Source organism: Euprymna scolopes, chromosome 6, assembly GCF_053919585.1.
Source record: "Euprymna scolopes isolate OS-2025 chromosome 6, ASM5391958v1, whole genome shotgun sequence".
Lineage (NCBI taxonomy): Eukaryota > Metazoa > Mollusca > Cephalopoda > Sepiida > Sepiolidae > Euprymna > Euprymna scolopes.
The window spans coordinates 95,185,945-95,213,807 of NC_136487.1; the positions used below are offsets into that span (position 1 = coordinate 95,185,945).

The 27,863-nt window shown below is 34.8% G+C and overlaps 1 protein-coding gene across 4 annotated transcripts in view; it reads left to right on the plus strand.

The window, feature by feature from the left end:
• LOC145277810 (uncharacterized) overlaps positions 1-26,941 on the plus strand; it is a 76,285-nt gene extending 49,344 nt beyond the window's left edge. For 3 of the 4 annotated variants that reach the window (XM_080129692.1, XM_080129693.1, XM_080129691.1), the window contains exons 2-6: positions 4,006-4,342; positions 15,044-15,235; positions 18,423-18,730; positions 22,763-23,529; positions 26,437-26,941. In XM_080129692.1, coding sequence (XP_079985818.1) covers positions 4,006-4,342; positions 15,044-15,235; positions 18,423-18,730; positions 22,763-23,529; positions 26,437-26,777 — 1,945 coding nt within the window. In that variant the 3' untranslated portion in view covers positions 26,778-26,941. Of the gene's footprint in view, positions 1-4,005; positions 4,343-15,043; positions 15,236-18,422; positions 18,731-22,762; positions 23,530-26,436 lie in introns of those variants that run through there. The other variant, XM_080129694.1, reaches the window with a different exon arrangement.
• Positions 26,942-27,863: the final 922 nt, after the last annotated feature.

Consider the following 27,863-nt stretch of genomic DNA (forward strand, 5'->3'; position numbering starts at 1 on the left):
CTTAGTGGTAAAAATAAAATAAAACAACAAATCAGTTTCGCATATAAAATTAACGTAAAATGAATTTTTCTATATCTACATTTAAAATTAACCACTTCAAATAAGATTCTGCGTTTTCAGACGAATAAATGTGAATAAACTAAAAAAGAAAAATATATTATTGTGGAATTTGGAATGTGGTGAGTTGCACTTATAAATTTAGCGCTGTGTGGCGCATACAAGTTTAGCATTGTGTTGCACGTATAAATTAAATATTATGTTGAACGCATAAATTTAATATTATGTTGCACGTATAAATTTAAAATGTTGCACATATAAATAAAATATTATGTTGCACGTATAAATTAAATATTATGCTGCACATATGAATTAAATATTATGCTGCACATATAAATTTAATATTATGCTGCACGTATAAATTTAATTTTATGTTGCACATATAAATTAAATATTATGTTGCACGTATAAATTTAATATTACGTTGCAGGTATAAATTAAATATTATGTTGCACGTATAAATTGAATATTACGTTACAGGTATTAATTAAATATTACGTTGAACGTATAAATTTAATATTACGTTGCACGTATAAATTTAATATTACGTTGCACGTATGAATCAAACATTATGTTGCACGTATAAATTTAGCATTATGTTGCACATATAAATTTAATATTATGTTGCACGTATAAATTTAATATTACGTTGCACGTATAAATTTAATATTATGTTGCACGTATAAATTTAATATTACGTTGCACGTATAAATTTAATATTATGTTGCACGTATAAATTTAATATTACATTGCACGTATAAATTTAATATTATATTGCACGTATAAATTTAATATTATGTTGCACGTATAAATTTAATATTATGTTGCACGTATAAATTTAATATTACGTTACACGTATAAATTTAATATTATGTTGCACGTATAAATTTAATATTACGTTACACGTATAAATTTAGCATTGTATTGCATGTATAAATTTAATATTACATTGCACATATAAATATAATATTATGTTGTACGTATAAATTTAATATTACGTTGCACATATAAATTTAATATTATGTTGCACATATAAATTTAATATTACGTTGTATGTATAAATTTAGTATTACGTTGAACGTATAAATTTAATATTATGTTGCACATATAAATTTAATATTACGTTGCATGTATAAATTTAATATTATGTTGCACATATAAATTTAATATTATGTTGCACATATAAATTTAATATTATGTTGCACGTATAAATTTAATATTATGTTGCACGTATAAATTTAATATTATGTTGCACGTATAAATTTAATATTATGTTGCACATATAAATTAAATATTACATTGCACGTATAAATTTAATATTATGTTGCACATATAAATTTAATATTACGTTGCACATATAAATTTAGCATTGTATTGTACGTATAAATTTAATATTACGTTGCACATATAAATTTAATATTATGTTGCACGTATAAATTTAATATTATGTTGCACATATAATTTTAATATTATGTTGCACATATGAATTAAATATTACATTGCACGTATAAATTTAATATTATGTTGCACATATAAATTTAATATTACGTTGCACATATAAATTTAATATTACGTTGCACATATAAATTTAGCATTGTATTGTACGTATGAATTTAATATTACCTTGCACATATAAATTTAATATTATGTTGCACGTATAAATTTAATATTATGTTGCACATATAATTTTAATATTATGTTGCACGTATTAATTTAATATTACGTTGCACGTATAAATTTAGCATTGTATTGCACCTATAAATTTAATATTATGTTACACATAAAAATTTTATACTATGTTGCACGTATAAATTTAATATTACGTTGCACGTATAAATTTAATATTATGTTGCACGTATAAATTTCATATGATGCACGTATACATTTAATATTATGTTGCACGTATAGATTTAATATTATGTTGCACATATAAATTAAATATTACGTTGCACATATAAATTTAATATTACGTTGCACGTATAAATTTAATATTATGTTGCACGTATAAATTTAATATTACGTTGCACGTATAAATTTTATATTATGTTGCACATATAAATTTAATATTACCTAACACGTATAAATGCAGCATTGTATTGTACGTATAAATTTAATATTTCGGTGAACGTATAAATTTAATATTATGTCGCACATATATATATAATATTACATTGCACGTATAAATTTAGCATTGTATTGCACGTATAAATTTAATATTATGTTGCACATATAAATTTAATATTACGTTGAACGTATAAATTTAATATTACGTTGAACGTATAAATTTAATATTATGTTGCACGTATAAATTTAGCATTGTATTGCACATATAAATTTAATATTATGTTGCACGTATAAATTAAATATTATGTTGCACGTATAAATTAAATATTATGTTGCACATATAAATTTAATATTATGTTGCACGTATAAATTTAATATTATTTGCACGTGTAAATTTTATGTGTTGCACGTATAAATTTAATATTACGTAGCACGTATAAATTTAATATGTTGCACATATAAATAAAATATTATGTTGCACATATAAATTAAATATTATGTTGCACGTATAAATTTAATATTATGTTGCACATATAAATTTAATATTATGTTGCACATATAAATTAAATATTATGTTGCACATATAAATTAAATATTATCTTGCACGTATAAATTAAATTTTATGTTGCACCTATAAATTAAATATTATCTTGCACATATAAATTTAATATTATGTTGCACGTATAAATTTAATATTATGTTGCACGTATAAATTAAATATTATGTTGCACGTATAAATTTAATATGTTTCACATATAAATTTAATATTATGTTGTACGTATAAATGTAATATTATGTTGCACATATAACTTGACTACATTATAAGGATTTAGTCAATTTTGATTGTTTTAAAATCTTGTTCATGTTAATTATCAAACTTTGTCATTTCAATAAGTTATACAAAACACACCTTCCTAGTACAAACCCTTATTCTGGGTGGTGACACAAAAAATAAAGTCATTACAAGTTGTTATATGACTTTGTTGTTCAAACTAAGTGTTAGTGGTAAAGAAATTTGTTAACTGTCTTAAAAGTTAGAAAGGCCTGGAAATAGGAAATCATATCACGCTACATTATATGTGCAAGTGCAACTGAACCACTCTTAATTCTGCAATAACAATTATTTTTATTCTTTTTCAGTTTGTTCACGCATAATCATCTGAAAAGATAGAATTTTATTTGAAGGGGTTAAATAAAAATGTACATATATTTTTATTTTTTATAATTTGATGAATTTTAAAACGATCTTCCTGTACGTATTTTATCCGAGGTTTTAATAGAAACAGATTTTTATCTATATTTTTCACTCCAGAAAATCCAGAAAAAATACAATAAAATATAAATTTTTCAGAGATAACATCTCTAGACAACGACGATACCATGCCGGCGTTTGAAAAAAAAAGTGAAAAATTGTTCGGATCAGTTTAAATATATTAATTAACTTTGAAAATTATCATACAAACTTTTAGCACTTCGGCGCTAAAATAACTGAGAATAATTCAAAGGGAATGAAAGTAAGTGAATTCTTGAGTATTTACTTTATTTGCCATTTCATATATATTTACATATTGAAGAGTTTAGCTTCTAAATAATCGAGTATGTTTTCTAATGATTTGTTCCGATAAAAAAAACCCTGAATTTTATTAAAGAAATATGTAGCGCAAATAAATTTTGTCAAAAAAATAAGTTTATTTTATTTCCTTCAATAAACTTTCGTATTTTTCTTTCGGCATTAAAAATACGTAAATATTTGGGAGCTAATCTTTTCAATTTAGTTATGCCGAAGACGTCGCCATTGTTGTTTTTTTTTATGAAATTGTACCTATATATCTCATGAAGATCGTTTTTTATGCCTGTTTCTAATGTGTATTTTTTCGTTTCCAGACACGCCGTGACTGTTACCCCTGGCAAGGTAGGTGGTATATTTGATCTGGCCATGGGCGGCAAGCTGACGGTTCCCGAGCGTCTGCTGAACAAGAAGGACTCTATCACATGTGATATCGTTTCTCCAGGCAAAAGATTAGTTTACGCTCCAAACCTGGGTAATCAAGAACGACTGCACAGCGAAATATTCAAAGTGAATACGTCTTACAATCAAACGAAAGAGCCGATATTCTTAGAGATTCCACACGAATCAATCGACAATCACCGTTACGAAATCAACGTTATGGGCTTATGGGCTAAAGAGAAAGCATGGGTTAACATAGGCTTTCTCGCTAAGGTGAGGCGTTTCAAATTTTACTTGTAGGCATTTATTTCTTCAAACTTCTACCATTTTGTCCATAAATCACATAATTAGAATTCGAATTCTATCAAATTCGAATTGCAGATTTAATTTCATGTTTTCATTCAGTTTTTTTTATTACATGGTAGTCATCACTTATCAAGACCAGGAGCAACTCGAGGATAAGGGTTATGGCGTGCAAAGTAATCAATGGGATAATATCGTAGTAATCGTTAGTAATGGAGATTTGATAAAGTCTCTTACTTAAGGGGGCGGTTTATCAAGAATTTGTTTATGTTGGACTTGAAAACATCCAAGCTGTAGTCAGGTTGGAAGCAAGCAAACGGAAGAGAGTTCCACAGGCGTGCAGTTCTAAGAAAGAAGCTTTGTTCATGGAATCTACGTTTTGATTTAGGCACAGATAAAGAGTGGGGAAAATTACAGTCAGTGGTTTCAGCTAGACGGGTGTTTTTCGTGAAAGATTGACGAGGGGGGGACAAAGATTGAGTTCAGACGAGCACTTGCCATGGAAATAATGATAAAACAAAGATAGGCTCGCAACGTCTCTTCTGTGAGAGAAAAGTTGCAGGGAAGAGAAAGGGGCATTCCTCACTAAGCCACGAAGTCTATTTTGTACTCTGTCAAGGCAGGATAGGCTGTTTTTACCAGCTTCTACCGAGATGTGGCAGCAGTACTCCATTCTTGGACGTACTTGACTTTTATATAGATAGAGAATTGCATCAGCAGCGAGATATCTTCTGGAGCGGTAGAAGGATCCTACCATTTTTCCAGCGACTTTGACAACAGATTTGATGTACGTGTTCCATTTCAGATCAGGAGTAAAGGTCAATCCAAGAAGCTTGTCAAAGCATGGAGCCTCCCCAAGACGAGAGCTATCCATTTCAATTGATACCAGATGGGGATCAGAGCGTGGATGATGTAAAGATAGGAGCTTGGTTTTAGATGCATTAAAAGTAACCAGCCACCTCTTCCCTCACTGTACCATGCGATCAAGATCAGAGAAGACAGAATCAGAGAGAACTTTGTCATTTACATCCTTTGATGTGTTGTCATAGATGGTCATGTCATCATTATAGATGTCAACGGATGATTTAAGTATGTGATTTGGGAGATCATTGATGGCGATCAGGAAGAGAGTTGGGCCCAGGATTAATACTGTGGGCCTCTGATTTCTGCATATCAACCACTACTCTTTTGAGCCTACCAGAGAGAAATGATTTAATAATCGAGAAAACATTTCCAGTTATACTGTAGGTGGAAATCTTGTGAAGTAGGCCTTTATGTCACACCTTATCGAAGGCCTTTGATATGTCAAGAGCAATTGCCCGAGAAAGGAAGCCTTTGTCGATAGGTTCACTAATCCTATGAGATATAACCGTTAGCACATCTGCTGTAGAGCTGTCAGAACGGAAACCATATTGCATGTCACTAAGAATGTTATTTCTGCTGAGGTGGTTGACTACTTTATTTAATATGGATTCCAGCAACTTACTTATGACACTCAGGAGACTTATTGGTCTGTACCGAGAAGGAGATGACTTATCACCTGAATTCTTAAATACAGCGCATACTGATGAGGTTTTCCAGGGTGTTGGGAAGCACTTCTTAAGGCAACGCTTAAACAGTTTTGTAAGTATGGGGGCAAGTTCTGGTTGGAGCTTTTTCAACACTATAATTGGAATGCCGTCAGGGCCAGTTGCTGGAATCAAGATTCTTGATTAGCTTGGCGACCTTACGCACAGGTATTTATATGTTGCATAGCGTGCTGTCTATTATATGAGGAAATACGAGGAGTTGATGGCCTTCGTCGCATAGAGTAGAATTAGCTGCAAAGTTCTTGGCAAATAGTTTGGCCTTGTCTGATGCTGACGAGATGACCTCAGGTCCATTGATAATGGTTGGGATAGAACGCACGCTTCTGTTCAGGATCTTATTTGCTGTTTACCAAAACTAGTGGGAACCAATCCGCTGCTCAGCTACTTTGGATTTAACGGACTGAGCATATAGCTTTCTTGCATTTTTTATTACTCTTTTACAGTGGTTGCTAGCAGTCCTAAATGCAGCTTTAGTCTCAGTACATCTATTACGTTGGTAGCTATGGAAAAAGTGATTTCTTGTTACTTTTGATATTTTCTTGGGGGGGGGGGGCTATATATTGACTGATTTCCGTTGAAAATATTGACGACATAAAATATTGACTTCATTTTCTTTTAGTCTTCTTCAATTATCAAAGACCTTGAAAAAAATATTTATTTGTAAAAATAAAAGGATATACAACATTAATTCTAGAAAATAAAAAATGTCTTTAAGGAAACTCAAAGGCTAAACAAAATGTGCTCCCCACACCCCCAAAAAACAGTAAGCTATCAGCTTAACGTTTAAATCAAGTTCGTTGTCAAATAAGCCTTACGGCCACCATGGCGGTAGTTACAACATGTCAACCGAACGAAGAATGGTCGAATACCAAATGTATTATGTGTTGATTATATTCCTCGCTTGACCTCAGCCGAAACACAAACCGTTATTAAAAGCGAATGTTAACTTTGAAATATACAGTGCCGGCAAAAAGAAAGTTCGCACTTTCAAAAACTGCAAATTTAAGCAAAATTTAATGTAACTGTTTAAACAAACCATACCTCATTTGATTCGCCTTTTATTCCTGTATAATTTTACCTATTCATATTTGACTTTTAATTGAAATATTCTAGTGTTCATGTCAATTTAAAAAAAAAATAACTTCAAGTTGAGGAGGCAAAAGGAAAGTCCGCAGCAAAAAAATCGCTTAAAAACAGTTTAAATTATTGCCCATAAGTTTATCTTAGTGATTGTCAGTAACTCATTAATCTCCACCTTTGTGGCTTATCCAATCGAGAAATCGGCCGCAGATTGAAATGTGATGAGAAAATGGTGCGAAAGACTGTGCAAAAGCACGAAAACACCGACAGTGTTCGCGAGGCCCCTAAATCTGGTCGTACTAGAGTTACTTCTAACAAGGAAAACAATGCTCTCAAGATCCGCAGCCTAAGAAACAGATTTGAAACGGCTCCCCAAATCCAGCAGCAGTTTAATCTTGTTAAAAAGTGCTCTCCTTCTCCTGTCAAGAACAGACCAAAGGAATTTAATTTGCGAGGATATATTGCAAGACACAAGCCAATGATTTCTATAGAGAACAGACAGCGCCGTCTAGACTTCGTCAGATGCAATGAATCATGACTCTTCATATATGTCAAAAGTGCTTTTTAGCGACGAAAGCAAGTTCAATAGGCTAGGCAGTGATGGTAGGCAGTACGTTCGTCGGAGGTGAGATGAATAATTTAATCCTAGGTGCTTAGTTTCAACGCTGCAAAGTGGTGGAGGTTAAGTGCATTAATATGTTGAATGAGCATTTTCTCCCCTACTTTGGTCGGAATTTGGATGATAATTCCATCTTCATGCAGGATAATGCTCCCATTCACACAGCTGGCAATGTCAAGAGGTTCCTGGAAGAGCATGATATTCCGTGTTCGGATTGGCCTGCACAATATCCAGACCTCAATCCTATCAAAAACGTATGGCATTACATCAAACAACAGCTACACAATAATAAAATTTCAAATTTGGAAGAACTTTGGACAAAAATTAAAGAAAAGTGGGATGCCCTTTCTCCGGAGTATTGCTGCAGTCTAATTCAAGGAATTCCCAAAAGATTGCAGGCTGTCAAATTGCAGAAGGGCTATGCTACAAATATTAACTAGTTCATTGTGTTCCTGTTGTATTTGTGTTGCATAAATGCCCTAAAGTTACATTTAAATAACAATTTTCCACTGTGCGGATTTATGTTATTAAAAAAAATGTCTTCCCTACCTATGACATTCGTCCTTGTCTCCAAATTCAAAATGGATAAATATTTAAACATTGCCCACCTCAGCGATCAACAAGATCGGGAAAGTGGGGCGTCAAGCAAGCTTCTATAAAGAAGAGGCACTCTTGCCTAGCAAGAATTACCCGACCATCCCTGTCGGCATTCGCCAGTCGAGGTGCATCAGGCAGCAAGCAATAAACTTACCTCACCCGAAAACCGATTGTTCAGAACGAATTCTTGATTGGTAATTTGCATACCCGATCCCCAAGCAGCTGAAGCATCAAAGAGATTTTACCCATTAAAAATGGATATTTTAATGCTGTCAACCTCAGCATTAAAATACCCATTAAAAATGGATATTTTAATGCTGTCAACCTCAGCATTATGTGACACAAAGTCGGGAAAGTGGGGCGTCAAGGAGGGGCACTCTTGCCTAACACAAATTGCCTGAGCATCCCTGTCAGCATTCCTCCGCCGGGCGCCTCAGGAAGCAAGTAATAACCTTAACTCATTCGAAAGCCGGGTGGCAGACCTGGGAAAGTGGACCTCCTGGGTGACACCCAGACGGTATACCTTGTTAGTCTGACAGGTACTAGGCCAGTTCCTGGCCCTGCAACTGTCGATCTGATTCTGAACAGATTCTTGAGTAGTATTTTATCTATCAGGTCTCCAAGCAACCAAAGCAGCAAGGAGACTCTACCCACTCAGAATGGATATATTTTTAATTAAACAGTCTGTTTTATTCGGATAAATCCATTATACTACTTATCACTCCCTACTGTTATTAGTACTTTCTCTCTCTCTCTCTCTCTCTTATATATATATATATATATATATATATATATATATATATATATATATATATATATATATTTATTTATTACACTTTGATATTAACCTGAAGACCAAGAAAAAAAAAGACTTACTATTCATTTAAAAAGAAAATACAACTTTTTTTTATATATGGGTCGTGGATTCATCTGCAAAAGATCTAGCTTATTTGCATATTCTTTTAAACATTCATTTTAATGAATTTTTTATTAGTTTTTTCGGTTTTCTTATGGAATGATCATCTTTAGTTAACTATTACGTGTGATTATATTCATGCAGATAATCTACATGATTTATACTTGTGTAATATTTGCGTAAAAAGATTATAGTAAACACAAACTTCTTTCTCTATATATTTATGTGTGTGCATATATATTTATTTTAAAATATTTTACCTACCAAACTCCTCTGTCAGTTTTTGGCCTACAGACATGAAACGTAATATATAAAGAAATCGAACACATGCGAAGCTATGTATTCGTTTTTTATCCGGAGAAAAACGCTGCCAAATCGGTGAAAAGTAAAAAAAAAAAATGGAATTTGCCACGTGAATGTTGAACGATGACATTACGAATATGCATGTGTAACGTAATAGTTATTGGTTCATGTTTTAATTTTTAATCTTTCAGCAAACATGTCTTCCTAGCTCAGGCATTAACGTCAAAGGAAAAAATAAATTGTAAGCAAAACATTTTGGTTTCGATTCTCGGTAGTGACGCACAAATTATTTTTTTAAAACTATTTAAATCATTACTATATATTGGGTTCAATATAATATAATAATAAATACGAAATCTGCATTAATCAGAATATAATATTTATACGAATTTTACAACTGGGCAATACTGGGCGGCCCGCTAATATATATATATATATATATATATATATATATATATATATATTATTGTTATATAAACATGTTTACATCCTGCTGCTACAAACAGCCACTTGTTTCAATCAAACAACAGATATCATCAGGCAGCGACTTGACTATTCAAATGTTCAATGAATAATCTATCTAATCTAATAAGATTATTCATTGAACATTTGAATAGTCAAGTCGCTGCCTGATGATATCTGTTGTTTGATTGAAACAAGTGGCTGTGTGTAGCAGCGGGATGTAAACATGTTTATATAACAATAAACAAGTATTATCAGCTCTTTTTATTGAGCACTATCTAACAACCTCGTTGAATTCACTAGTCCATTACTTTTGAATAAAAAAAAACCCGAGTATATATATATATATATATATATATATATATATATATATATATATATATATATATATATATATATACTAGCATTTAAGCCTGGCGTTGCCCGGGTGTTTTGATGTGTATGTTGAGCAAAAAAAAAAAAAAGTGGTAGTAGGAAGGCAAGCTCGAACCCGTACCGCAAAGGAGAAAAAGAACGAGGTAAAACCTAACGTTGATGCTGTTATGGCCACCGCCAAACCGGAAGCGACATTTTTTAAAATTAAGGCTAGACAATCTAAAGGAGAGGATAACTTTAAAAAATATCGGCGAAAAAATTTACCCCCCCCCTGTAGAAAAGTACCTAGTTAAAGGGGAAGATATTAATGTTTTCAGCCAATTTTTCGATATTTGTCGTATGAAAGGTCGAACTTTAAAACGATACTGATCTTGGTAAAATCCGTCGCCTCTATTGAACGTTTAAGGCAGACATGCAAACAGACATACATACATACATTTATATATTGGTAACTAACAATTTTCGACCCAAACTGATGAAAAAGCTTGCCCTATTTCTGAATACCCTTTATGAAAAATTTCAAATATTTAGACCAGAAATTGTCTGAGTAATTTGGAAGAGACCGCAGAGGTCAATTTTTTTAAACTTTGACCCCTATTATTACCCCTTAAAATTTATTGTTTTGGGCTCAAATCAAGTTATTAAGTTAGATCCATATCCAAGGAAACTATATCTAAAATTTCAAGTGTGTAGACCCAAAATTGCCGGAGGAGTTTGGTAGAGTTCTCAAAGGTCAAATCGTTGAAATTTAACCCCTTAATCGCCAAATTTCTGGCCAAAAACCAATCACATCGATTTTCTCAAATCTCCGTACCCTGTATATCAAATTTCGAGTCTGTAGACTAAAAATTGATAGAGTTATTGCGCAGGGAAATGTACACAGACAAACACACAGATACGTTCACTTTATATATATATATATATATATATATATATATATATATATATATATATATATATATATAAGACCATATGCACATCAAAACATTAGAAACAACGTTATAAAACGTTTAAATGTATATTTGCGCATACGTGGAACTTACACATTAAGTCGAACTACACATGCTAATTCGACTTTTATATATTGTGGAGTAGTCCCTTTTCTACAAACACTTACTGACAAAAGAAACATTGCTAGTCTATTACTCTTAGATCCTTCTTGTAAGGCATTCTCAGCAAGAACAATCTTTTTTTTTTCTCTCTACATGTTTCGAGAGTCAGATGAAATTTCCATGGGCAGTGTTTCTTTGCATGGATTTCCAGTCTGGAACACATTACCGCTCGACTGCTTCGCTGTTGGCATTAGATTTCAAAACGACAACGTTGTAAGCAACCTCATATGCAATCAAATGCAGTTCATACCATAGATTTTTTTTTTTTTTTTTTATAAAGGCATCACCACATTATCAAGGCCCAGAGGCCACTCAAGGATAAGGGTTAAAGAGTGTACAGTAGAAATTGGTCAATATAGTAATCATTAGTAATGAAAATTTGGTAAATTTAATAACTTATATGGAACGGCTCATCAAGAACTTATTTACTTTAGACTTGAACACAACCATATTGTAGTCAGCCGGAAAGCAGGAAAACGGAAGACAATTCCACAGGCGTGCAGTTCTAAGAAAGAAGCTTTGTTCATGGAATCTACGTTTAGGTTTAGGCACAGATAAAGAGTGGGTGAAATTATTGATAGTGTTTACAGCTAGACGAGTGTTTCTTGTGAAAGTTTGGCGAGGGGGGACCATAGATTGAAGCTCAGTTGAACACTTTCCATGAAAATAACGATACATCAGAGACAAACTCGCAACATCTCTTCTTTGAGATAGAGGTTGCAAGGAGGAGAAAAGGACATCTCCTACGAGGCTACGAAGTCTATTTTGAACTCTATCAAGGCAGGACAAGTCCTTTCTAGCAGCTCCTGCCCAGATGTGGCAACAGTATTCCATCCTTGGACGTACCTGGCTCTTATATAGGTAGAGAATAGCATCAGCAGTGAGATATCTACTGGATCGATAGAAAGATCCCACCATTTTTCCAGCGGCCTTGGCAACAGATTTGATATACGTGTTCCATTTAAGATCAGGAGTAATTGTCAAGCCCAGAAGCTTGTCAAAACTTGAGGCCTCCTGAAGACGAGAGCCATTCATTTCAATTGATGACAAATGTGAATTAGAATGTTGATGATGTAAAGAGAGAAGCTTGGTTTTAGATGCATTAAAAGTAACCAGCCACTCCTTTCCCCATTGTACTACGTGCTCAAGATCAGAGGAGAGAGAATTGGAGAGAAGTTGGTCGTTTACTGTCTTAGATGTGGTACCATAAATGGTAGTGTCGTCAGCATAAATGTCTACAAATGATGTAAGGATATGATTTGGAAGATCATTAATGTAGATCAGGAAAAGAGTTGGGCCCAGGATGGATCCCTGAGGGACACCGGCATTAATACTGTGAGCTTCTGATTTTTGCCCCTCAACTACTACTCTTATGAACCTATCAGAAAGAAATGATTTAATAATTGAGAAGACTTTTCCAGCTATACCATAGCTAGCGATCTTATGAAGTAAACCTTTATGCCATACCCTATCAAAGGCTTTAGATATGTCAAGAGCAATTGCCCTAGAAAGATTGCCACCGTCGAGAGATTTGCTAATCCTATGCGATATAACTGTAAGGACATCTGCTGTAGATCTAGCAGAACGGAAACCATATTGAGTGTCACTAAGAAGGTTATTTTTGTTGAGATGTTTGATTACTTCTGTATTTAACACAGATTCTAGCAACTTACTCATGATGCACAGGAGACTTATTGGCCTGTACTGAGAGGGGGATGAGCGATCACCTGAATTCTTAAATACAGGGCATACTGATGAGATTTTCCAGGGAGATGGGAAACTATTCTCCTTAAGACAACGTTTAAACAGTTTTGTAAGTATGGGCGCTAATTCAGGTTGAAGTTTTTTGAGTACTATAATTGGAATACCATCAGGGCCAGTTGCTTTACTCAAATCAAGGTTTTTGATTAGCTTCGCAACATCACGTACAGATATACGTATATCACATAGCGTGTTTTCTGATACAGGAGGAAATATTGGGGGTTGGCGGTCTTGGTCGCAAAGGGTAGAATTAGCTGCAAAGTTCTTGACAAAGAGTTTGGCTTTGTCTGATGCTGACGAGATTACCGCAGGTCCATTGATAATAGTTGGGATGGAGCACACGCTTCTGTTCAGGATTCTGTTTGCTATTTGCCAAAACTGGTGGGAACCAAGCTGCTGCTCAGCTACTTTGGACTTAACAGATTGAGCATACAACACTCTTGCGTTCCTTATTACTTTCTTACAATGGTTGCTGGCAGTCCTGAAAACGGCTTTAGTTTCCATACATCTATTACGTTTGAAGCAGTGGAAAAAGTGATTTCTGTGCGCAATGGCAGCAGCACATTCTGGAGAGAACCATGGCTGGCTGTTAGGTTTTTGCTGAAACTTTTTAGAGGGTATGAAATGGTCAATACCTACAATTAACCATTCAGTTAGGTCTAATACTATAGAGGACACATCCATTTTAAACATGGAATGCAGAGGTAGATCAGATATAAATGTACGGAAGCTATCCCAGTCAGCCTTAGTGTAACGATATACTGTACGATGAAGAGGTACGTCTGGGGACTTATTACATTTCATTTTTATCTTAATTGATACAACAGAGTGGTCGGAAGATCCAAGAGGCGACAGAACAGAAACTGAACATAGTTCAGGGCAAGTTGTGAGAAAAAGGTCTAGTAGGCTCGCATACTGGCCGTCATTATCGGGCACACGGGTAGGTTCCTGAACAATCTGAGTGAGGTCATAGGCAATGGAGAAATCATGACAGAACCTCCCCTCATCATCGGTCTTGTTTGAGTGGGTCAACCATTCGACGTTGTGAACATTGAAGTCTCCACATACGTGAATGTTAGCTGAAGGATAAGTAGAAAGGACTTGGTCAATTTTCTCAGATATGCTTTGAAAGATAGTAACTCCGCTGTTGTGGGGGCGATAGAGAGTAAATATAAATGCAGTAGTGTGAGCTAAAGCAACCCGGAAGCACAGATAGGGTAAGTTAGGATCTTTCCTGGAGATGTCCCTCCTACATGGAAAGCTATCTTTAATATAGGCACATATTCCATGCCCATGGCGATCTTGGGGGTCAGATTTAGAAGTTAAGTTAGAGTATCCTGAAATTGCAATCTCATCTAGGGAAATAGCCTGTCCAATGCCAGTTTCACTTAAAAATAAAAGGTCTGGTTTAGTCTCCTGTAATTGGGTTTCAACCTCTGGAAGGTTAGAACGAAGACCCCTGATGTTGGAGAAGGAGACATGGTAGTAGGGGTCTACGTTGGAAGTTGGAGAACCGGGTTTAATCGTGTATTTTTTCTTAAAACTTGTCATGATGAAATTTTGGAATTTGTGGACTAGGTCGACAGATTTACTTAGATCAATGATAGTACTCCCATCTTTCAGACGATAATCATTTCCATTTCATTCCCTCTTATATCTGAGTGACTCATGACCTAAACTGGTGACCAATAACAAAATAAAACTATTAAACATGTTAATTTTAATGTTTTTCTTTAAAATTATAGTTTGTTTGGTTTTCAAACAGTTGTTTGAAAGCCAAACAAAGACGCCATTTTGAATGTTTATGTAAACTGATAATTTTTTGTTGTGCTGCTCTTAAAATTCTGTCTTTGAAAGAAAGATGCTGATCAGATGTACGCTGAGCTCTCTTTACATCGGGGTGGCATGTTTGTTGTGACTTGTTTGAGAAAATCGGAGGCATTCGAATTCACTCCAAATGGTTGTCTCTACACGTCTCGTCTCTGTCGAGGTTGTACATTGAGATGTCCACGGAAAGCAAGCACTACGACGATCAGCTGTTCATTAGAGGTATGTTGTTTTTCTTAAAAATAACAAAACAAAAAAATTCTTATAAAATCAGACCTAAAATAGGAAAAGGAGGGAGAGGAAAAGTCACAGTCTTCAATGTCTATCCGACTCAACCCAATTATTACACAAACATTATTCCTTTTCATTATTCCAGTCAATCACTTTTGCTTCCCCAATCATCACATTCACAGTGGACTAACTTAAAATATCCTAATGTTTTTTATAAATAAATTTGATTTGCAAAAGTTATATACAATGTTGAACGCGATATTTTATCTTATTTCATTTGCTCTTCTTAGATACTATTTTACATAATAAAGAAACTGGAATTTTAGGAAGATCTTCATTCTAGTAATTATAGAAACCACTGGCCTATGAGAAAACTGGGCAAAAGTGGTAAGAAATAAAAAGAATATTGAAAGTAACAATATTAAAAAGATCTCTCGGTTGAAATGCCTGTGATAGTGTGAATGTCTATCATTCAGTTATGCCCCATCCTCAGCAAAAACAAAATAATTTTTAAAATCTATACCGAAATAACAATTTTTATTCAAGAAAATATAAATAACTATTGTGTTTAAAGTATGCTGATCGCTGTATTTTAACAGTAATTTTATTTGTGGGCTTGAATAAAAGTACGGTTTTAAATAAGATCCTTTTTTCTTTAAAATGTTTGTAATAAACTGAACAATCAATAAATCTTCCAAAGAGGGCGAGATATTGTTAAATAAATTAATGTTAATCATTACTCAACTAGTATGCGGAATGAATATGTTAATTTTTGTTTTAAATAATAATGAAGATACATTTTAACTCAAATCGACCAGCTTTTAATTGCTAAATTGTTTACTGGTTACATCACATCTATCTTCTTATTATTATTATAAATTTTCCGTGAGTGAGTGAGTGAGTGAGTGAGTGAGTGAGTGAGTGTGTGTGTGTGTGTGTGTGTGTGTGTGCGTGCGTGCGTGTGACGCGGCAATCCACCCAGACAAGTAAGGTACTGAAATGAAGCTTATGTCCCAGCGGATGTTTTAGTGATATTTATATCAATGTTTGCTGTATGGAAATGCAAAAATAAAAAAATAAATAAATAAAATAACGATTTACTAAACAACGTTTTATTTACTGGATATTTTTTCCGGTACAAGAACCCAAGTTTGCCCAGATGGGCAAACTTGGGTTCTTGTTATTGAAAAAAAGTTATGAATCCAGATATACCCCCGATTCACGACTCCTTACACGTGCTCTTACCATAAACGAAGAAGAGATACAGTCTTTTTAAAATCACCTACTGTTAAGATGGCAAAATCAAAAATAACAAAAACATAATCAAATAAAAAATGTACCCTCCCCCAAATAATAATAAGCAAAAGAAAATAATTGTTCACTAAACATTAGTTATAAGAATGTTTGTAACAATGTCGGATAAATTGCGCTAAAAACAAATCAAGAATAGTCAAATTATTTAAAAAGAAAAACATGAACAGTCCGTGTAAATTTCATATTTTAAAGAAAATTAGTGAAAAAAATCTTTTAAAACATTTTATTTATGTAAAAGGGCAATATCTATATATTAATACGATAGCGTGTGTGTTAGTTTCTGTGCCACGCTTACATCCGGGTCGTTTAATTGTGATATACTTCCATTTCTTGTAATAAATAATTTTACTAAGAATTCTTCATAAGTTTTGGTTTTGGTTTCGATTATAGCTGATGGCACTCCAACAATCTATTTTTAAAAATAATGTTATCAAGAATTCTTCATAATTTTGGTTTCGGTTTCGATTATAGTGGAAGGAACTAAAGTTATATATATATATATATATATATATATATATATATATATATATATATATATAAGGGAGTAGTAACCAACAATGTGTATTTTTTAACATTATTTTATTATTCCATGTCTTGGTTTTTCATTGAGAATTATGTTTGGATCATTGTAATAATGTTTTTAAGTCATTGAAATCGTTTTTACACACGTTTCAGACGTTCTGTGACGCGTCCTCGTCAGAAATTATTTTCAAATGTGTTGGAGATGTAAAAATGGCGATTTTCGTAGTTAATTTGAAGTTTTTCCAAGGGGTGGAGGCTTGTAAGTGTTTATTATATATATATATATATATATATATATATATATATATATATATATATATATATATATATAAGTTTGGGATTCGGTTTCGAGTCAAGCTGATGAACCCAAATCATATAGATATATTTTTTAATTTTGAAATCTCAACTTTATAATATATAAAAATCGACAGAACATTAACTATAATAATATATACGAAATCTGTAAAAATTAAAATATCATTTAAACGTACTTTAAGACCGGGCTACGCTGAGAGTCCCTACTAGTGTAGCAACATACATATGCTACCAGTGTTATTATGAATATTTGATTGTGGATTACTTGAAAGAGAAAATATCATTATGCTAGAATGTCCTAACAAACAGACTGAAAACACGCAAAGATGATATCTAAAATATAATCAAATGGTGTTTACCTTTGTTTTAAATATCGTTTTTACTAACTTAGTGTGCTCGGTGCGAATGCAAATTTCATCATACAAGTATGCGTTAGTGTAGGTGTTTCACGTCTCTACATGACTTACAGTATAATGTTTATTTAGTCATTTTAGAGTTTATCTACATTTTAAGGAACCTTGATGCTCACTTTCATAAGAAATGGTATATTGCCCTTTATAACTGACCAGTAGTTTTTCTATAATGGAAAAAGAAAAAAAAATTATAAGAAACTAAGTTGGATACCAAGCGCTGTCCGGGAGCACAGGAAATAAAATAGAAGAATTATGTGCATCATTTCATTTCACAGTAGCATTATATCAAATAGCATTTCACACCAAAGGTTGATGGGAAAAAATGGATTTAAATATCGACTGTAACAAAGTTTTGTTCCTGTTGGTTGCTATAAGAATATTGCACGAAAAAGTGCGTCCATGGTTTGTCAGATTCTTTATGACCTCTACATGGTTTATAAGCTTCACCCTTTCTCAGGTGAACCAACTCTGGCCTTTATGATTTTCCCCTTTTATATTTTCGGTCAGGTTAGCTTGGAAAAATCTTTTTAAAAAAATACAGTGTAGGTGCACGAGTTCGGGCAAACAGACTTATCGCTTCCTCTAAAAGACGTGTTTTTATTTTGTTTCTCTAGGTTCATCCAATTTCCGCAAAGGCAGTACAGTATTGCCAAGAAAACTACCCGTTTATATGCTCTGATCTGCTCGACTGTGTTGAAATTATAAACGTTATTAGCGACCAGATTGATGATTTCCGGCGTCCAGTTACAATCAAGCTGCCTGTACCGAATGCAAACGATGACAATCATCCCAGCAACGAGATCCAAGAAGAGACGGAGATGTGTGTCCTCATGAAAAATCCCGATGACACTGAATGGACAGTGTTGCAGTCTACAAACATCAGCTCGTGGATAGTGTCAGTTGATGTGAAAAGACTCGGCATGTAGGCAGATATCTTGCTAATTTTAAATTTATGGATATTTTACCAGTTTGAGGTTATCCCGATTTTTTTATGAAGGAGTCACCACTTATCAAGGCCCGGAGGCCACTCAAGGGAAAGGGTTAATGAGTGTACAGTAGTCAATGGGAAAATGTCGTAGTAATGGTTAGTAGTGGAAATTTGGTAAATTGGATTACTTAATAGGAAGGATCATCAAGAACTTGTTTACATTGACTTGAAGACGACCATGTTGTAGTCAGTTTGAAAGCAGGAAATGGAACAAAGTTTCACAGGTGTGCAGTTCTAAGAAAGAAGCTTTGTTCATGGAATCTTTGTTTAAGTTTAGGCACAGATAGAAAGTGGGGGGAATTATTGATAGTGGCTTTGGCTAGACGAGCATATTTCGTGAAAGTTTGGTCGGGGGGGGACATAGATTGGAGCTCAGACGAGCACTTGCCATGAAAATAACGATAAAGCAGTGAAAAACTCGCAACATCTCTTCTATGGGAAAGTGGTTGCAGGAAAGAGAAAAGGGCATCTCTACTAGGTTACGAATTTATTTTGAACTCTGTCAAGGCAGGATTAGCAGCTAGCAGCTCCAGTTCAGATGTGGCAACAGTACATTTTGGATGTACTTGGCTCTTATACAAGTCAAGAATTGCATCAGCAGTGAGATATCTACTGGAGCGGTAGAATGATCTCACCATTTTTCTAGCAGTTTTGGTAACGGATTTGATGTACATGTTCCATCTCAGATCAGGAGTAAAAGTCAGACTCAGAAGCTCGTCAAAATATGGAGCCTCTCCCAAGACGAGAGCCATTCATTTCAATTGATGCCAGACGGGAATCAGAGCGTTGATGATGTAAAGATAGAAGCTTGGTTTTAGATGCATTAAAATTAGCCAGCCACTCCTTTTCCCATTGCACTACGTGCTCAAGATCAGAGGAGAGAATCAGAAAGAACTTGGTCATTTACAGCCTTTGATGTATTGCCATAAATGGTAGTGTCGTCAGCATAAATATCTATGAATGATCTTAGGATGTGATTTGGGAGATCATTGATGTAGATCAGGAAGAAAGTTGGGCCTAGGATGGATCCCTGAGGGACTCCAGCATTAATACTGTGAACTTCTAACTTCTGCCCATCAACTACTACTCTTATGAACTTAGAGATACAAAATTTAATAATCAAAAAGACATTTTCAGCTATATCATAGCTGGAGATTTTGTGGAGTAGACCTTTATGCCTTTTCCTATTAAAGGCCTTTGATATGTCAAAAGGAAAGAAAGGAAGCCTCCATCGAGATTCGCTAAGTAGAATGGAAACCATATTGCATGATGAGGTTATTTTTGTTGAAGGAGTTGACTACTTCTTTATTTAACACAGATTCCAACAACTTACTCATGACGCACAGGATTCTGATTGGTCTATACTGAGAGGGAGATGGCCGATCACTTGAATTCTTAAATACAGAACATATTGATGGGGTTTTTCAGAGTTCTGGGAAGCAATTACCCTTGAACACAATGCTTAAACAGATTTGTAAATATGGGAGCTAGGTTTTGTTGCTTTTTTAGCACTATAATTGAAATGCCGGCAGGGCCAGTTGCTTTACTGGAATCGGGGTTTTTGATTAGCTTGGAAACATCTCACACACAAATATTTGTATGTTGCATAGCATGTATTCAGACACAGGAGGAAATGGCGGCCCTGATTGCATGCAAAGTTTTGGAAAAAAGTTTGGCTTTGTCCGATGCTGACGAGATTATCTGAAGCCCATTGATTATAGTTGGGACAAAGCACACTTTTATTTAGGACCCTGTTTTTTATTTGGCAAAATCGGTGGGAACTGAGCCGCTGCTCAGCTACTTTGGACGACAAATTGAGCATACAATTCTCTCTCGCATTCTTTATTATTCTTTTATAGTAGTTGCTGGCAGTACTGAAGGCGGCTGTAGTCTCAGTACATCTATTACTTTGGAAACAATGGAAATAATGATTTGTGTGCGCAATGGCAGCAGCGCATTCTGGAGAGAACCACAGCTAGCTGTTGGGTTTTGCTGGAATTTTATTTTGAGTGTATGAAGCAGTCAACACCTACAATAAACCATTCGGTCAGGTATGATACTATGGAGAACATGGTCTTTTTAAACATTGAATGTAGAGGTAGATCTGATATAAATGTACGAAAGCTATCCTAGTCAGCCATAGAGTATCGATATGCTGTACGATGGAGAGGTATGTTGGCAGACTCATTACATTTTGTTTTTATCTTAACTGAGACAATCGAGTGGTCAGAAGATCTCAGTAGGAGTAGAAGAGAAGATGAACATAGCTCAGGGCAAGCTGCGAGAAAAAGGTCTAGGGCACTTGCATACTGACCATCAGTGAGTTCGTGAACAATCTGAGTTAGGCCATAAGAAATGGGGAAATCGTGATAGAACCGCCTCTCGTCGTCTTGTTTGAGTGGGCTAACCATTCCACATTGTGAACACTGACGTTTCCACAGACGTGAATGTTAGCCGGAGGATGAGCAGACAGGATGTGATCAATTTTCTAAGATATGCTCTTAAAGATAGTAACTCCGCTGTTATGGGGGCGATAGGGGGAGGCAAATATAAACACAGTCGTGTGAGCAAGCGCAATCCAAAAATACATATGTAATTTAGGGTCTTCTCTGGAGATGCCTACTATATGGAAAGCCATCTCTAATGTAAGCGCATATTCCATGCCCATGGCGATCTTGGGGTTCAGATTTGGATGTTAAGTTAGAATATCCTTTAATTACGAACTCATCTAGGGAAATAGTCGGTTCAATACCATTTTCGCTTTTGAAGAATAGGTCTTGTTTTGTCTTTTGTAAATAAATTTCCGCTCCTAAAAGGTTGAAACATAGATCCCTGATGTTGGAGAAGGAGACATGGTGGTGGGGGTCTACGTTGGAAGTTGGAGTTTTTGATTTAATCTTTTTGGAGACTTTTTATGATGGAGTTTTAGGATTTGTGGAATAGGTCGATAGACTTGGTTAGAGCACGGCAGAGAAGGGGGAAGTAAGGAAGAAAAAGAAGCGAAGAAATATTTGTTGTAGACTATGATAAGGTAAAGCCGTAACATCACTATCAGCACTAAAAGATATTACATTTTATAGCATTAAATTATATAGGAAACAGCTCGGTAAACTCACCTTTTGTATACAAGTAGATTTTCAGTATTAATTTTGCATGTTTCTGTCTACCATAATTAAAGTTTTGTTGCGGATTGATTGTACGGTTTTGGTTGCCACGTTCGCAGAAAAGAAGTCATTCCATAAATAAAATAAAACGTTGTGTTATAGGTTTTGTTTCTATCGATTTGCTTGTTTTGAAAGATGGAATTCTGCATAGAGCTCAGAAAGATCGCAACTTATAAATGTTGTTGGTCGGCATGAAGTGCTCGTTGGTCGCAGCTATTTGTTAATCTGGACACAAAGCATCAACACTCATATGTTGCATGCAAGGTTGAAGGAGACCCAGAAACCCAGAACACACAAATTAATGGCGCAAAAGCAACATTGTCAATAGCTTCCTTGATTTCTGGTTCCGCACGTGACAGTCTTTTCTTGCAACATACAAAGAAAGGAACAACCAGAGAACGACGGGTTCTGATGTCGATTTCTCGTTGATATTCACCAGAACTGCTAACCAGATGCAGCTCAATACCGCTTGTTACTAAGCTTTTTCGCCGTGATTGTCCATGCTGCGAATCAGTTTCAGACGGCGTAGCTCAGACACTATCAGGTTGTCACCACTTGTATCACAGCGATAAAGGGCTAGACTTTAGGGGTTACCTCGAAAACCATGAAGCCTGAAGCAGTACCCTGTTTCTCTATTTCATTTTATTATCAGGATGGAGCCCCTTAGTAATTTTTTTTTCTAGACCATAAAAATTGTCTTAAAAAATGTTCACCATTTAAGAATTATGGTGGTTGTGGTGGGGGCTGAGATGGATTTTATTAAATATTGATGACTCTTCTAAAGCAAGGTTTCTACTTACAGGTTTTGTGTGGTGAAGACGAAGGAAGGTCGTCAACGTCGAATGAAAGCAGCTGTCGCCACTCTGGAAGAGAAGTGCGACAAAATCCCCGGCTGCATCTCCTTGTTTGCATCCTTTGAAGAAAAGCTGTGGAAAGCTGTGATTGCATGCTACCCGAGGGCCGACTCATATTACCACGAAAAACGGTGGGAGAGTGAAGGTTACCAAAAAGTCAATCCAATGGCCAAAAAAGAACCGGAAAAGACCACACACTTCGACATTCCAGGGAAGCGCCATGAGTTCTTCAAATACAACGATCCGGAATTTTACGACGGTCTCACTTGGACTATCGACGTGGAAGGAGACTTGAAATTGATAGAGGACACAGAAAATGAGAATCGTATACAATTCTACTCGTGCTTGAGAGAGCATTATTATTTTTTTAAGATTGCACCAAGCACGGACAATATACGGCCGTTGATTGGCCAGGTGACAGTTACTCCCGAGTGTATAAAGGACGAGGAAGAGCGGAGTAAACTGTCCGGCATATTCACACTGGACATCAGTCTGGAACAAGTAGACCGTTATTTGTATGTTGAACCACCGCCAAAACAGGAAGAACCGCTTAAGAAGAAACCGTCGTTGAAACGCAATATAAGTTTACCCCCGACCGCCCCGATCAAAGAGATACCGATAACAAAGAAAGGATCAATTTCGAAAACTCGGAAAATATACACTGACAGCGATCCAATGGGTCGTCTTACGAAAACGGTGCGAGTAAATAAGAATGGTAAGTTCATTCTATATACTATACGAAATTTCATATCCGGCTGAAGTATAAATTATACTATTCCTCTTATATCTGAAGCCGACAATTGTTACTTTAATATCTTTTATACTTATTTTTTAGAGGTGGGGTGGGGCATAATTGTCAGGATATCATTAGTTCAATGATTACCTTCTGCTTATTTTATTTATTTATTTTTATACAATGAAACCGAAAATGTTCTGTTTAAGATTATGGCGGGACAGGTAATGTAGTTTAAAATAGTATTTGGGGCGGGGATTACTCCTTCATACTATTTTTACTGTTATGTATATGTGAAAATAATGTATGTATGCAGAATACGAACCGTGCTGAAATAATAACGTTATCGCTTAGAAACCCATTCTTAACACGAAGAGAGTAATTATTTTTACATTCACCTTACTATTTAAGGTACTTGTACATTTACTGAACCAGTCGTAACTCAGCGTTTGCTCGGCTTTGTCCCGCATATGACGTCAACAGCCGGATAAAACTGAGCGTTGGCGATAAAATAAAAACAACGCTACAAAAAAACAAAAATAAAAGCAAAAAAAAAAACAAAAAAAAACTGTAAAATGAAATTGTAAATGTAGAAACATAAAAAAATAAATACATAAATAAAAAGCAAAAACCTACCGTTCATTAATGTTTATTATTATTATTATTATTATTATTATTGTATGAAATTGTTTTCTGTTTTCAAATACATATAAAACATGTTTTGTAAACAAATAATTGGTAGTAATTGTTTTTTGTGAAATATGTTTTTTTTTGTTCAAGTATTTACGTAAAATAAACAAAACTGATATTTGTAGGATTATAAATAAGCATTGTTTCATTAAATAACAGGAAATATTTTTTAAGTATTTAAGAAAAAGAAAGGAACAGAACTTTTTTTAAAACCAGAATCCCTGCGAGATTTTTTTTTGCCAGGAACATATTTTCCTTAGACTTTTGGAGGGCATCAGACGACAAAGCGGATGGAGATGAGATAGTGGATGCGATAGGAAGCTCCTTACCAATCAGATAGCATTCAGCAATGTCGGTTAATATGGAGTCAAACGGCTGTCTATCAAACTTTTGTCTCCACATAAAATAAAATAAAAGATATGTGTCCAAAAACTCCCGGTTGGTTTCGCATTCTCGTTTATTGCGCTGCTTTGCTTCCATCCACATCCGCTCCAGCTCCACATGATTTGTTGTTGCCTGTGTTACGGCATCTACAAAATTAAGTCTGTTCACTGTTAAATGGTGATACCTCTCTCCTCCCACTTTGCTGTAAGCCCTCCAACAGTCTGGTCCCCGGCGGAATGTATTTGCTTATTAGTGGAAGGAGGGTTTCCACATTCCTATTTAGTATGTTAACTAAAAAAACCCTCCTTTTTGGCCGGGTCGTATCCACCGAAGATCCAAACCGGTGTTAGACGTCTGCCGACATTATGTTTCTGGCGGTTGAAGACAAACTGATCGATTTCGACCGTATGGCCTGGGCCTCCTATCTTCCGGGGATTCCTGAGAAAGCAATTTTGGCATATATCTCGTAGGAAATTCTTCCAGTCCAAAATTGTGTGACGTGACTGCAACCTACATTCGTGCTGGAGATTCTTTGTTGACGCCATCTCGAATACCCATAGGTAGATTACTTTGATAATGCAGGCGATCGTCAATTCTAATGGCGTTTTGATTGGCTGATTGCCATGTTTCCTCAGGCAGTAGCAAAACCCGAGCTGTTGACGTCATGCGCCGGACAAAGCCGAGCAAACGCTGAGTTACGTATGGTTCATTAAATGCAAAAGTACCCTATTCAACAAAAGATGCCGTAAAAAAATTGAGTTTACCTTGAAAATAACACCTATAATACTAATATTCATTTTTTAGCTGGGGGAATCATGTATTATCTATTGTTATAAACTATCCTCCCAAGCATTACCTTATCATCGGGAGGTAGTAGTGCAAGTGAGCAAGTTGTTACAAAGTGTTTATTAACCATCTAAACATATTCTAGCAAATATATGCCTCATCAGTCGCATATTTTTGCTAATAATACTGACACTCTTAGGATTTTCCTTATAATCGCGTATTATTTTCGCGACATGATATTTTTAGCGTAGAAGTTCAGAGATTAAAAATTGCAAATTAGAAAAAAACAACAACAACAAAACCCAACTTGCTGTAACATTTTAGGCAAATATTTAAGTCTTTACACGCATGTTACATCATATGACTTAAAACGCCTCAAATGCTATTCGTACTGATAATATTCATGATCGGTTAACTAGCGTGTAGTTTTATTCGTATTTAATGCGAAAACAAATGACGAAAAAACACCATCAAAAATGAAAATATATGATTCGCTAGTGTTGGCACTGCTATCCATATAAGTTTTTTCAATAAAGTTAAAAGGAAGAACATCAAATGGGAAATTTAAAAAGAAAACGTATTAATAGGAATAAGAAAAAAAGTTTCATTATGGAAATAGAGCAAAGGAAGACTTTCGAATTAATTTTAGATGGGAAGGCGAACTTGCTATTTTCTTTCTCCCTTACCCCAAAGCACTTAAAATTATCTCGTTCTGCAGATTCCGTGCTCGCTAACTTACGTAACGGAACATGCATATATACAAATACACCTTTGTCTTTATAGTGTCGAGGATTTTATTTAGAAGTAAGATAAATCAGAAATATATACTATTTATGTTTCATCCTTATCTTTTAAAACCTTGTATGTCGCAGTTAATGAATTTTCAAATGGAGTCAGTGTAGACTTAATGATTCCAAGAACCATTTATATGTCTGGCACTAAAATACAATGAAAGAAATGATAGGCTTTAATTTGATTCTTGTTGTTTTGTATATTTCTAATTTACACCTGGATATTCTGTAATTTCAGTTCCTCGAGAGTCTCGTGTCCTGTCCGGCCGCAGCCTGTCTTACTTGTCCCGGGTCGAGATGAACGGACTGAATCTAGCTACTTACTTGGGTCTGACGGAGAGTTGCGTCACCGGTTTAGTCTTTGACGCTCTAGCTACCGGAATCAGTATGAACGAAATCACGTACAAGATTTTAATGTACTGGAAGCGCCACCAGACGGACAAATGCGATGGTGCTGTTAATAAATTGGTTCTAGCATTACAAGAATTGGGGAAACCAGATGTTGCGACTATCATCATGCGCTGTCATATTGGAGGCCTTGAGTTAGAAAAAGATAGCTTTGACGAATGCGAACAATAAGTACTCTTACATTTTTAAGTAGCCTTCCTCTCAAAGAAAATGACATTCACGTTCGTGTTCAACGTAAATATTCAGTTTTCTGTTACAGATTTCAGAGAATTTTCTTCAATATATAATCTGAATATGCCAAAAAGACCATGCTAATAAAACTAAGTATTAAATTATTTTATAATTAACATTGTATTTATCATTATCAAAATGTTGTTTCTCTTGGCATTTGAAACCTTTGTTGAAGAGTTGTTCTATGCTAAAACAAACTGTAACTGGAAGAGCATACATGCAAGTTGCTCAGGAGGTTTGAACAGAACTTGAACGCAGTATCCTAAGGTATTACCCTACTTGTACATCCAATGTATCCCCGACTGGTTACAAATGTTACAGCAGATGTGTTTACGTTTGCTTGAACGATCATTGGTGGTGATTCTTACTTCATAACGTCATAATAAATTATTAAAATGGTAATTATCTGCATGTGTCCAACTAAAAGTGAGGATCTTCACAAGACACGCACAAAGCTGATATTTTACTTTTCAGCAAGGTTTCAGACATTTTGGACTCAATATGTAATATTTATCGTTTTGGTTGTCAACAGCAACAAGTTTAGTCGAAGAGGATGGAAACGTAGACATTTTAAAGCGATGGTTTTTCGTCGATTTTTAGTGAGAAACCAAAACACAATTTATTGGCTCTTTGGCTACGATTAACATGTATCTGCTTTCCTTAGTCGGAAGAGATGAAATGAATGGGATTGAGGAGTATGGAGGTAAGAGAGAAAACTCTTAAAAGATGTCACGTACTATGTTATCACCGACACCGAGTAGCTATGTAGTAAATTGGATGACGCGTCAGAAAATAACCGAATTTGTCAATGTAGATTTCGTTTCTATTTTTACAGTAAAATCAACAGTTTTTTCTGCTGAAACATCCATATGCATGTTTGAGTAAAATTTACCATTTCTCACATTTCTCACATTTCTCACATAGGAGAAACTGTGGGCCAATGTCTTTCCCAACAATCTAGAAATTTAAATCATACCCAAGAAATCGAAATATTCAAGATTTACGTTTTGTACAATACGTCAGCAC